General features: G+C 34.4%; 1 protein-coding gene across 1 annotated transcript; it reads left to right on the top strand.

Moving 5' to 3' along the window:
* The first annotated feature begins 3,610 nt into the window (after positions 1-3,610).
* Positions 3,611-11,395, top strand: LOC104889547 (cytochrome P450 98A2). The gene is made up of 3 exons (XM_010674790.4): positions 3,611-4,270; positions 9,902-10,311; positions 10,458-11,395. Exons 1-3 carry the CDS (start codon positions 3,784-3,786, stop codon positions 11,097-11,099), a joined length of 1,539 nt encoding a protein of 512 aa, XP_010673092.1. The 5' UTR covers positions 3,611-3,783; the 3' UTR covers positions 11,100-11,395.
* The last annotated feature ends 2,902 nt before the right edge of the window (positions 11,396-14,297 follow it).

Genomic DNA, 14,297 nt, shown 5'->3' on the forward strand with positions numbered 1-14,297 from the left:
CTACATTACCATTATTTACCACATCAAATATTCATTTATAACCATATCAACTTTTTTCAAAATACATATACTTTCAATATCATAATTGTTCATATAATGATAATGTATTCTTGCTACTCCTAAGGCCTAATTAAGCATGAAGTTGAAGTCAACTTTGGTTTTTGACAAAGAAGGGTAATGAAACAAGCTAGATGCAGGCAACCATATTTGACTTGGACAAAATCGAGAGAATACAGTTGTGGAAGTACCTTTTGAGTTCTTCTGAATTTTCATTTAAATAGGTTAAGTAATATTCCTGCGTACACTCCTACTACTGATGAAAAGTGAAATTCACCAACCACCTGCCTACCCAGAACGCTACTCTTTGTCCCACCTCCTTTAAGCTTTATCCCTACCACCACAAACTTCTCAAACTTCACCAACTCCAATCCACTACATTGTAACTTATAAGCATCATTTTCTTTTTTTACTCTTATGTATACAGTGTACCAACTTTTTTTTTTAATAAACCTTCATCTCAAAATACTCTCTCCATCCCTAAATAAACTTATCATTTTTAATATTAACACTATTTATAAGTAAAAAAAAACGGTTTTTTCACCAGGTACCCTAAGGTTTCACGAAATGCACCAGGTACCCTCGTTGTTTCGAAAATGTACCACATGCCATTGTAATTTACATAAAATGCACCAAATACCCTTAATGACTAACATTGTCAAGTTTCCGTTAGCATTAGTTACCACTTTGCCATCTCCTAACCCTAACCCTAACCATAACCATAAACCCTAAACCTCCCCCACCACCCCAGCAGCCCCTCTCCTCCCCTATCATCCCAACAACCCACCCCCGCAGCCCCCTCCCCCACACCACAGAACCCCTCCCCCCCCCACAGAACCCCTCCCCCTTCTGCGCTCCCCCGCAGCACCTCCCCTCTCTTTTTTTGTTCGTTTTTGGAGTGGTTTAGGGTTCAAATTTTTCGAAATCCGGTGAGTTTTGTTCGCATTTTTATGGCAAATTGGGTTTCGAAGTTTTCGAATTGGGTTTTCGAAGCACAAAAGGGGAGCAATGGAAGGAAACTGACGATGGATGGCTGAGAAGTGGAGAGAAATGGGTTTTTGAATGTTCGAAGCAGAGAAGGGGAGAAAAGTGGGTTTTGCGGGGTTGAGATGGAGGAGGAGGGGATGCGAGGGTGGGGGAAGGAGGTTGCGGTGGTGGGGGAGGGGGAAGGGGAGGAGGGAGCTGCTCGGGGGTGGGGGGAAGGGAGGGGGAGCTGCTGCAGGGGGTGGTGGTTGGGTGGTGGTAGTTAATTAGGGTTAGAGGAGTTAGATGGGTTAATTAACCTTAATGACTAACGAAAACTTGACGCCGTTAGTCATAAAGGTATTTGGTGCATTTTATGTAAATCACAATGGCATCTGGTGCATTTTCGAAACAAAAAGGGTACCTTGTGCATTTCGTGAAACCTCGGGAGTACCTGGCGAAAATCCATAAAAAAATCCTCCAAATTGTTTTCGGATATATAAGAAAAAATATGGTCATGTGGGATCTTATTTGACTCGTCTCATTATATACATTACAAAAATCAAACTTGTATAGTTTTTACTATTATGTAATTAATGATATTAATGATGCAAAATGTGCATTGACAAACATGAAAAAGATAAATGGGAAGTCTATTTAGGGATAGATAGTAAACACTACGATTTTTTCACCGGATACCCTAAGTTTTCAAAAAAATTCACCAGGTAACCCCCATGTTTTCAAAATTCTTAGGATACCCCTCAATTTTATGTAAATACACCCAAATACCCTTAATGACTAACGTCGTTAACCGCTGTTAATTTTTAACCCTAATCAAACCCTAATTAGCCCTAATTAATCTAACTTCTAAACCTACCCTAACCCTAACATAACACCTAACCCTAAACCCTAACCTTCCCTCACCCTACCCCTACCCCACCCCATCAGCCCCATATCCCCCACCCCCCCCCCCCCCCCTCAACCACTCCCCTCCCCCGCCCCTCGCAGCCCCTCCCCCACCCCTATCGAGTTCCCCCCTCCCCAGTCCGGGTTAAAATACTAGTTCTAAACAACAAGGTGTTAATATTTTTTTCTTAACACCAAAAATGAACTAATTTACCACCTCGTCATTGGTTGTTAGCTATTTTTACTTAGCTAGCTTGAGTTATTGTTAATTATTTGTTTATGTTGTTTATGAAGGTAAGTTGTTACTACTTGTTACTACTGGTTGTTTAGTGGAGAATATTTATAGTACACCTGGGTGTACCATGCTCATGGTACACCCAAAATTATTTTCTCCAAATGAGCAAAATGAGCGAATGAGCAAATGAACAAAATGAACAAATGCGCAAATGAACAAATATTTCTACTTATTTAAGAAAATGAGCAAACACTTTTATTACAAAATGAGCAAAATGAGCAAATGAGTAAATGAGCAAAATGCCCATATGAGCAAATTTAGTGTCAAATGAGCACCTGAAGTTCTAATTTTATTACAAAAATACCCCTGGGTGTACCATGCTCATTGTACACCCGGGTGTACCATGAGTGAACTCTATATAGTGTAATGTAGACATCAAAATCAATAGAAAAAAATGTCCATAATTCAAGTACTCAAAAAGTTATTTACCACTTCTTTGACTAATTATCTAACCACGTAAAACAACCAAAATTCTGAAAAAAAACATCCATAAATAAACCTGTTTAGTGTAATGTAGACGTCAAAATCAATAGAAAAAAAATGTCCATATTAATTCAAGTACTCAAAAAGTTATTTACCACTTCTTTGACTAATTATCTAACCACGTAAAACAACCAAAATTCTGAAAAAAAACATCCATAAACCACTTCCACTTCTTTGATTATCTAACTAGGTAAAACAACCAAAATTCCGAAAAACCCATCCGTAAAACACTTATCAAACACCCTTTATCTTTCCCGATATTATATCATTTCAATGATTCATCTCCCATGTTACATTCCTAATTACAAATTCTTTATTGTGACACATACCTCACCTTATGCACTACATTTTCAAGATTTCTTCATGATCTCATCTTATAATAACAAGTCATCATTTTCCATCCTCTCTCACCTTATTCTTGACTACCACAACTTTGACACTAAACAAACATTTAATCATAATTCATAACCATATGAGAATCATACGTTAGCCCATTGGTTAGAACTCCCACCTTTCATCTCGGGAGTTCGACCCTCGTCATTCCCATATTTGAAGTATTTGTGTGAATATTTATTTCTGGGTATAAATTTTCAGTTACCAGTCTCTGGAAGTTTCCTTATGAAATAATTAGGATCCCCTTCTTACCCTCAACTTATACAGACTGAGCTGATTTGGTCCGGTAAATTACCGAATAAAAAAATCATAACCATATCATATACTTCCTCCATTTCATTTTAAATACAACAAAATTATATTATTTGTGAGATATAAAATATTCTTTTATTGCATTTACAACGAAACAGAGATAGTACATCAATTAAACTCTTAGATCCCATCTAAGTTGCACCAAATAAAAAAGTCTAACCCAAACAAGGTGCTTAATTATTCCACCTCTTTTCCTCCCAATCTCTCTCCTAAGTCCTACACACATCATTTTCATTCACCAACCCCTTCCCACCCACTTCACCATATAACCCCAAATTTCTCCCTTCTTCCACTTTATTTCCCCTCAAAAACACAAAGAAGGAAAAAAAAAAACACCCAAACATCTTTCTCTCTCCTCCCAAAAAAACTAAAACATGGGTCTTCTTTTAATCCTCCCACTCTCTCTCCTCCTTCTTGTATTAGCATACAACCTCTTCCAACGGTTCAGATACAAACTACCACCCGGTCCAAAACCATGGCCGGTTGTAGGTAATATATATGATATTAAACCAGTCCGGTTCAGATGCTTTCATGATTGGGCCCAAACTTATGGCCCAATACTATCTTTTAGACTTGGGTCTAAGTTAAACGTCGTCGTTTCAAGTGCTGAGCTGGCGAAACAAGTGTTGAAAGAACATGATCAAACTTTGGCTGATAGACATAGAAGTAGATCATCTGCTAGATTTAGTAAAGATGGTAAAGATCTTATTTGGGCTGATTATGGGCCTCATTATGTTAAGGTTAGAAAGGCTTGTACTTTGGAATTGTTTACTCAAAGAAGACTTGAGGCTCTTAGGCCCATTAGAGAAGATGAGGTTACTGCTATGATTGAATCACTCTTCAATGATTGCACTCAACCTGGTATGTTTTTTTTCTTTTTTAATACTCCCTCCGTTTCTTAAAGAATCAACATTTGCATAGTACATGCTATGCTATTCGATACACTACTTTGATCTGCATGTCTATAAGTAAAATTATAAAAGTTGATACTTTCTCATTCTGAAATAAGTGAAACGAAAGCTTTTTCATTTATATCATTTATATGAAAGCTTTTGAGAAAAGTATCGTATATTTTAAAAAGCATATTCATGTAGGATCTTGTTAGATTCATTTCAATATGTAGTTTCATACTATCAACTTTTTATATTATTTTATTAATACGGAATTGAAAATATTAAAGATCAAAGTTACGTCTTGAAAACCGTGTAAAAAAAACACTACTCGTTCTGAAATAAATAAAACAGACATTTTTTCATTTATGTGAGAGCTTTCTGAGAAAAATGTCAAATATTTTAAAATGAATGAAATATTGTTGAAAATATACATAAAGACGAATTAAATAAGATTGATCTTATTTGACTATATTTTTTTTCCCTATACATTTGTGATGGAATTAACGTGAGACTCGTATATGTTGCTTATGTTGAGGATATATACAAAAATTGGATAGGGTTTTAATGCTTAATTTGTTTGTTACTTCATCAATAAATAAGAAAAGTAGTAGTTTTGGTTTCGTCAAAGTAAGAAAAAGAAAAAGAAAAAAGGAAAGTAGTTTTCAGAAAAGAAAGAATTAATTGAAGTACCAAATTGGTGAGATATTTAAAATTGGAAGTGCATAAATATTTTGTCATGTAAGTGGTGATCTATCTAGGAGGAGTGGGGACCATTGTACCCCTCCTATTCATTGGACTTGTCAATTAGATTTTTACCAATAATAATTTGGAAAATTTACCTGAATGATTCTAATTCTTAACTTTAAATTATTTCAAAATAATCTCAACTTTAAATTATTTCAAAATAATCTCAACTTTTAATAGACTTTCTTAAAGTAAGCTAAACTACTCCCTCCGTTTTTTTTAGATGTAACCTATTGACTTTGGACATTATTCATCCAATACACTTTGACCACTAATTGTTATTTATACATAAGAAAAAATATAGTCATGTGGGATCTTGTTTGATTCGTCACGGTATATATTTTCCAAATATATATTTTTTATAATTTTTACCTTTATACAACTGGAGATATTATAGGTCAAAGTTGTGCCTCGGTAAATGTGAAAAGTCCAATGTTATAAAAAAAACGGAGGGAGTATTTGTTTTCTTGTTGGTTCATTATAGGTTTAAATGTTTTAAAATGAACTGAAAATTGGATACAGGCACTCACGAAAATACCTATATATGTGTACATTTTGACGTCATTAATAAGAAAACAATATGAACATGCAATTATTTTAAGGTATTGTATTTATTAGTATATGAAGTGTGAGAAAAAAAAAAAAGGAATATTTGACACCGGCGAAATTGAATGGGTCCAAACTGCCAAAGCAGCCCCAACTGTTGGATTTTTTAATGATGTTTCATTCAGAAATTGTGGGCGACTAAACTCGTGACTGCTTCCTTTTGTGTCAGATACTTTTAGATACCAGTATACCACCTCCGATCTGTATTAGTTTAGCCCTATTTCTGTTTTAGAATATTTCTTATTAGTTTATTCATTTTTTATTTTTTTTAAATGAGATTACTAATTTTTCATTTTATATACATTTAACTTTAACATAAAATAATAATTTATCTTTCTTTTTATGTCCCTCAATATTGTTTCTCCTAAAACTTTGTGCAAAAGAACGCATAAACTAATAAAGAATAGAGGGAGTATGGGTCTGTTCTCTCCAACTTATTTTCAGCTCAGTTCAATTCAGTTTAGTTCGATTCAATCCAGTTTAGTTCAATTCAGTTCAGTTCAATGCAGTTCAGCTTTGGACAATACTTTTACTCTCACATGTCACTATTCATTTCAGTTCAGTCCAATTCAGATGTTTTATGCCGAAGAGAACATGTCCTATATGAACTGAAATATTGTCAAAATTATTTTCTATGTTTTGGTATCCTAGAGTTCTTGTTTTTTTTAGATAGTTTCAGCTCAATTTAGTTTAATTTTGTTTAATTTAGTTTTTTTTCTTATAATTTTACTTCAGTTTAGCTCAATCCTTTTTAATTTGATTCAGCTCAGAAGAAAACGGCTTTGAAGATTAATAATAATTTTACCTTTGATAATAATTATACAAATATTATTCGTAGAATTTTTTGATAAAGAATTAATATACTTTTTAAAATTTCTTTTGGAAGAGCAAAGTTTCAATAGTGATGTTATCCAAATTTTCTGCTACAAAAATCTATAATGACTGGGAAAAGTAAAAGAGAATATACTTTTTGGTGGGCCAAATAGACTATATAAGAGAAGTTGAAACAATGTAGCAAATAAAAAAAGCAAGTCTTTATGAAAAATGTAGCAACTAAATAAAAACGGACGGAGTAATTCAATGCAGTTATATGATTCATAACATCACGACCCATAACCACTGATGTCATCCCTTTGTAATTTGTAAATCAGTATATGTGTCATATTTTAGGAGAGGCAAAGAGTTGGTTGATTTTGTACTGAAATAGTTTTCTCCTATAAGACTGAACTTTCATGTTATAGCATGACTGAAGGACATTAAAAGACTATGGATAGTATAGTATACTAGTAGTACCTTACTATTCTAGAGAATAAATTTTGTCCTCTTCATTTGAAGATGAGAATTTAATCTGTCTCACCAATAAAGGATGATATAGAACTCAAGAGCTATCAATGTGGATTAGTAGGTCAAGTTAGCTTTAACTTAAGTCGATCATGGCATCTTCTATATATACTTATTTATAAACTTAGGAGTATTAGATATTACTCAATTTCGTTTTTTTTAATTGCTACATTGTTGTATGTATTTATGCAATGTTACTTTTAAGCTGTTTGGAGTGTATTTTTTTTGACCCATTTAATGTAAAATAATGAGAAAAGGTAAAAAGTGGTATTTTTGGTTGAAAAAGTGAAAAACAAATATAAAAGTATTACTTTATGGTGGATCAAGTAGCCAAATAAAGAAAATATAACAATTAAAAAGAAGCAATCATTTGAGAGAAATGTAGTCATTTATAGAAAATGTAACAATTAAAAAAGACGGTAATAAGAGTATGTTATTAACATGATACGAAATTTGATATATGGTAAAGTTGGGTTGTATTTGACTAGCAATAGTACTCTTCAGTTTTTTTCTAGGTACTTTAGGTAAGGTTCGACTCATGATGGGTACTTAGGATCCTTAGAAATTACTCCCTCCGTCCCAAAATATAGTTACCGTAAAAGTCAAACACAAATCTTGACCATCAATACTTCTAATTTATATAACATTAATATTTGTTGGAAAGTTCCTTTAAATATAATGTTGAAAAGTTGATATTTTGAAATTAAGAAACCAATTTCACAAAGCATCACATGAAATTTATAACTTTGGTTGAATTTTGACTTTATGGTAATGGTGTAAACTTGTAAAGTATAAAAGTAGGAGAGAATAACATATAAGAGTACTCCTTTTTCCAACACAATAAATTGTCTAAATCTTATATTTTTACAAACTCAATATGAAATTGAAGAGTACTATTCCTACTTAATTATATTTGTTCTTTTCAACATTCCAAAACAATATGCTTTTTATTTTGAAAATTGACGTTTCATGTGGCGTTGTGGCTAAGTTTTGGATATTTTCTTTGATCGAGAGGTTTATATAGTAACCTTGACTTATCTTTGGATTATCACCTGCCGACATATATGTATTCTAATCTCAATATTACTGTATTTCCTTGATTCCTATTTTCTCTTACCAAACCAACCTCACCTATTAATCCGAGCAGTATATAATAGCCGAGTGGTGTTGGCATCACCTCCATAACTAGAAATTTCGGGATTGAATCTTACCCCTTGTAAAAAGGAATCCACAATTTCCCCCTCTTCTTGTAAGGAACTTCATCTTACCTTCAAAAAAAAATATGTAATAACTAATTTAAAACATTCATAACAAGTAATTTGTGACAAATAAAAAATTTGTAGCAGGAATAAAACTTATTCTTGAGAAGTGGTAATAAAAGTTAAATAGTAAAATCGTACATGATTCGAACATTTTTAATTTGATTTTTTAGAATCTTGAGTAGGAGTAATCTTAGAGCGAGACTGTCAGAGTATGAACTGCCATTGCCAGCAACACAGAAGGTGCAAGGTGTTACAGGACATATCTGATCTAAGATGGACTTAGTCATCATATTTAGATATTCCACCGAATTTTTGTAGTACAAAAGAAGTACTATGTCAATATTTTTTTATTGTTGTTAGTTTGCTACAATCCTATTTTGAAAAATCAAACTACTAACTTTAACGGATTATTTTGATTTTTTAAGTAAAAATAGTCATGTGTGGTCTTGTTAATTAGAATCGTCTCGACTTGTTAATTGGAAAGGGGAGAGGGGGTGGTGTCGGGGTGGGTGGGGGTGGGGAGAGAGAAAGAAAATCAGACGGCGTTAGGGTTCCATCCATAGTAAGGGTATCTTGAGCCCAAACACAAACCTCAGGGTATCTGAGGAATTCCCCAAATGTGGGGGTAATTTGGGAATTACGCCAAACCTTAGGGATACCTGAGGAATTTTCCCAATAAATTATGATGATATTCAGGCTCCGTTTTTTGATCTGAACGGAAATAAAATTGTAAAATTAAAGAAAAGTAGTTGGACTGAAGTGAATTGAATGAATAAGGTAAGTTGAACTAAATTAAACGCAAATATGAGTAAAAGAACAGGGCTTAATGGCCCATGTGCATGCATTAATTCCCTCAATCACAAACCGTCAATGAAATTGTGCATGTGGAAGTTAGTGGGCAGCCAATCTTCTCCAACGTTGTTTTCTTTTGAGAAGGGGGAAAAACAAATATATCGGGAACTTGGCGTTTACTTTAATGCTACTGCACCATCTGACTTTTTAACCTTATAAAAACAATTGCCAATTTTTGAGAGCATCTCTTTACAAGATTTATTAGCTAGTAGAACATACAAAAGTTATTGAAGAGAACGATCTAATTTTAATATATAAATAGATTAGTAATTAAATAGATTAAATTAGTCATCGAAAGAAATTAATCTAGTCATTGTTGGGCTAATATTCTTTTTAATATTGGACTTACCGTTGTTTAATTTTAATTTAAAAGTAGGCGGTCTCTAAAACATAATGATAGTAATAATGTTAATGGAAGTTTGTGATGCAATCTTATAAGAAAAATCTCATACTAATTTGTGATGATAGAATTGCAAACTTTGTACTTTTGTGTTTTATTCATTTATTTCATTAATTTTCATAAATCACTCAATGTATATTACCTTATATGAACACTAACATGAGTTTTCGTTTAGAAAATTACACTATAATTATTCATTATCATTGCACTATATATCTTCCCAAAAATAAATATGACAGCCCCTTTTAACTACGTTGTCATGCGACGCTTTTCCAAAGATTATGCTACTCTTTTATGCTTGTTATAAATTGATATGGAATACTGTTTGAACAAAACCTTGTTTTTCAAACTTTGGTAAAAATTGATATTAACATATTATCTTTTGCTCATACAGAAAACAAAGGCAAACCCCTTAAAGTAAGGAGGTACATAGGAACTGTGTCATTCAACAACATCACAAGGCTAACTTTTGGGAAGAGATTTATAAACTCCAAGGGAGAATTAGATCCCTTAGGAAAGGAATTCAAGGGCATATTATCTAGTGGGGTGAAATCTAACAAGACAAGCTTCTTGGCCGAGCACCTTCCGTGGCTCCGATGGTTGTTGGTGCCTCTTGACAATGAAAAAGGTGAGGCTGCAATGCACAACGCTCGATTGGACCGCTTCACTCGAGAAATCATGGAGGAGCATACTAAAGCCAAGTCCCAAAATATCGGTGGTATAAAGCAACACTTTGTTGATGCCTTACTTGGCCTCAAGGATGAGTATGATCTTAGTGAAGACACCATTATTGGGCTTCTTTGGGTACGTATGCAGTCTTTTATGAGTTTGTGACTAAGGAAAATAGAATTGCATTCTTTGACAGCATAAATTTATAACAATTTAGAAGGTCTAAAACTTGTTGAAGTAAGCTAATTAAGATGTTACCTTCTATTTTTGTTTTGGTGCAGGACATGGTTATTGCAGGAATGGACACAGTTTCCATCTCAGTAGAGTGGGCCTTGGCAGAGTTAATAAGGAACCCAAGAGTACAAAAGAAGGCCCAAGAAGAGCTGGATCGGGTAATCGGACAAGAACGGATCATGACCGAATTAGATTTCTCAAACCTTCCCTACTTACAAGCCCTTGCAAAGGAGTCCTTAAGGCTTCACCCACCAACCCCTCTTATGTTGCCTCATAAGGCAAAAGCTCATGTCAAAATTGGTGGGTATGATGTCCCCAAGGGCTCTATAGTCTATGTGAATGTTTGGGGTTTGGGTCGTGACTCGAACGTTTGGCGGGATCCAAACGAGTTCCGACCAGAACGGTTCTTCGAGGAGGATGTTGACATGAAAGGTCACGATTTCCGATTGCTACCATTCGGGGCCGGTAGACGTATATGCCCGGGAACACAATTGGGTATCAACTTGGTAACATCAATGTTAGGTCATCTATTGCACCATTTTGATTGGAACCAACTAAATGAAGTTGAAGAAATTGACATGAAGGAGGCCCCAGGAATTGTCACCTATATGAGCACACCTCTACAAGCTGTGCCTGTTCCAAGGTTACCTGCGGATCATTTGTATAAACGTGTAGTGTTTGATGTGTAATCTAAGTAGCATTTTTAGCTGCATACTGAGTTATTGTTGAAAAACAAACTTTAAATTTAGGATGTTATATTTAGCTTTCTTTAATTAGCATTTGTTTAATTTAAATAGTGGTTTGTGATGAGAACAATTATCATCCTTTAATTATTTAGAATTGTATAACTATATATATGTAACATTTCTAATCATGAAATAATAAAAAAAAGCAGAAGCCTGAGAGAGTTTAACAGAAATAAAGAAAAGGAGATATAAGGAGAAGTTTTGCATTATAACATATATCTAAAGTTATATTTTTCTTATCCTGGGTTGTAACTCATATTTGTTTCTCTTTCATATACTCCTATAATTATTTGAGTTAGCAATTCGTAAATTGTTATAACTCCTACATATGGTATCAGAGCCACGTGATCGTTTCAGTATCAATACCTGAAAAATGTCTACCAACTTTGTCCAACCACAAGTACCCCAATTGTCCAAAGACCAATAATGAAGATTGGTGCATAAAAATGAAAGCTTTGTTTGGCTCCCAGGATTTATGGGAAGTTGTAAGTGATGGTTTCGAAAAACCATCTGATGAAACAAAGACTCTTTAACAAAGACAAAAAGAATTGAAAGAAAATCAGAAAAAAGATCAAAAGGCATTATTTTTAATCTATGCAGGTTTGGATCGTGAAACATTTGTGAAGATATCAAATACCTCCACAAGCAAAGAAGCTTGGGATACTCTTGCAACAATATTTAAAGGTGTCGAGAGGGTTAGGAAAATCCGTTTACAAGCCCTGCGAGGTGAATTTGAAGAAATAAAAATGACAGAGACTGAGTCTATTTCTGATTATTTTTCTCGGCTTCTCACGAATGTGACACAACAAAAAAAAATGGTGAAAAGATAGAAGATAAAAAAATTGTTGAAAAAGTTCTACGATCGTGTAATAAAAAATTCAATCATGTATTACCAGCAATTGAAGAATCAAAGGATATTGATACATTATCAATAGAAGAGCTTATGGGATCACTTCAAGTGCATGAACAAAGAATTCAGAAGAATGATGGACCAGCTGTAATCGATCAGGCACTTGAATCAAGATTCCAATCAAATGAACGAAGAGGTGGAAACCGACAAGGCAAGTTCGAGGACGCGGAGGTAGAGGTCGTGGTAATAACTACCAACCTCGCAACCAAAATAATGAAAGGTTTTGGTCGTGGTAGAGGGTTAAACAGAGGAGGAAGAGTTTTCAATGAACGTGGTAAGGAAAAGACATTCAATGCTATAATTGTCAAAAATATGGACATTATGCATCTGAATGTGGAGCAACAAAAGATCAGGGAAATCATTTAAATTTCGCTGAATCATCCAAAACAATGAGGAAAGTCCTGCATTGTTACTAGCACATGAAGAGGCTAGTAATCAACAAGACATGTGGTTTTTCGATTCTGGTGCGAGTAACCACATGTGTGGTAGAAGAGAATATTTTATTGACCTTGATGAGAATGCACAAGGTAATGTAAGTTTGGGAGATTCATCCAAACTACAAGTTGAAGGTAAAGGGAAAATACGAATATTTCAAGCAAATGGAAATGAAGAATTTATTTCTAATGTTTACTACGTGCCTGATATGAAAAGCAACATCCTTAGTATTGGGCAACTTTTGGAAAAGGGATATATTGTTCATATGGAAGGTAATAATCTTCAACTTAAAGATAAAATGGAAGACTTATTGCTCAATCAAAAATGGCGAAGAATCGCATGTTTCCGCTGCAACTTAACACCGAGGTACAAAAATGCTTCTATGGTGTTATTGAGAATGATTCATGGAAATGGCATAAGCGTTTTGGGCATCTGCATTTCAATGGCCTAAAACTTTTGCAATCGAAGAATATGGTGCATGGCTTGCCTAAAATTGAAGATCCTAAACAAGTTTGTGAGATATGCACGGCAGGAAAACAAGCTAGACTACCATTTCAGAAGGGATTATCATGGAGAGCGAAAGCACCATTGCAATTGGTACACACAGATATATGTGGACCATTGGAACCGATATCTTTAGGAGGTAATCGTTATTTTATTACCTTCATAGATGATTATAGCAGGAAATTGTGGGTGTATATGTTAAAGGAGAAATCAGCTGCATTTGATACATTTATGCAATTTAAAGCTCGGGTGGAGCTTGAAAGTGGGTATAAGTTGAAAACCCTAAGATCAGATCGAGGGGTGAATATAAATCAAATTTATTCAAAAATTATTGCAAAGCGACGGGAATACGACAACAATTCACAGCCTCCTATAAACCCAACAAAATGGAATTGCCGAGAGAAAGAATCGAACAATTCTAGACATGACACGAAGCATCTTGAAAGAAAGGGGATTGCCGAAGCAATTCTGGGCAGAAGTTGTTGCTTGGACAACTTATATTCTAAATCGTTGTCCTACGAAAAGTGTGAAAAATATGACTCCACAAGAAGCATGGAGTGGTGAAAAGCCAAATGTTGAACATTTGAGAGTATTTGGGTGCATTGCCTATGCTCAAATACCAGAAGCAAACGAAAGAAGTTAGATGATCGTGGTGAAAAATGTATCTTTATTGGATACAGTTCACAATCCAAGGCTTATAAATTATAGTCCAATAACTGGAAAGTTAATTGAGAGTCGGGATGTAATATTCAGCGAAGGAGAATCTTGGAAATGGGATGACCAAGAAAAAGAGAAAGAGAAAATTGTGTTTGAAGGTATGATGATGTTAAGGAGAGGAGTTCTGAACAAAATCCACCAAACACTCCACAAATAATAATCAGTCATCATCACCACCATCGCCATCAACTGGAGGATCAAGTTCATCATCAAAAACACTCTTAAGATGAGAAGCTTAAGAGACATCTATGAGAATACAACTGAAGTTGAAGAGGTAGATTTATTTTGCCTATATGCTGATCATGAACCAATCAATTTTAAAGAAGCCGCTGGAGAAAAGAATGGATATCTGCTATGAAAGAGGAGATTCATTCAATAGAGAAAAATGATACATGGGAACTTGCTACATTGCCAAAGGGCCAAAAGGCTATTGGTGTGAAATGGGTATATAAGATCAAGAGAGGTGCTGATGGAAGCATTGACAGATACAAGGCAAGACTTGTAGCAAAAGGTTACAAGCAAAAATACGGGGTTGATTACGATGAAGTATTTGCTCCCGTAGCTCGATTAGATAC

This window comes from Beta vulgaris, chromosome 3 (assembly GCF_026745355.1).
Source record: "Beta vulgaris subsp. vulgaris cultivar EL10 chromosome 3, EL10.2, whole genome shotgun sequence".
Classification (NCBI taxonomy): Eukaryota; Viridiplantae; Streptophyta; class Magnoliopsida; order Caryophyllales; family Amaranthaceae; genus Beta; species Beta vulgaris.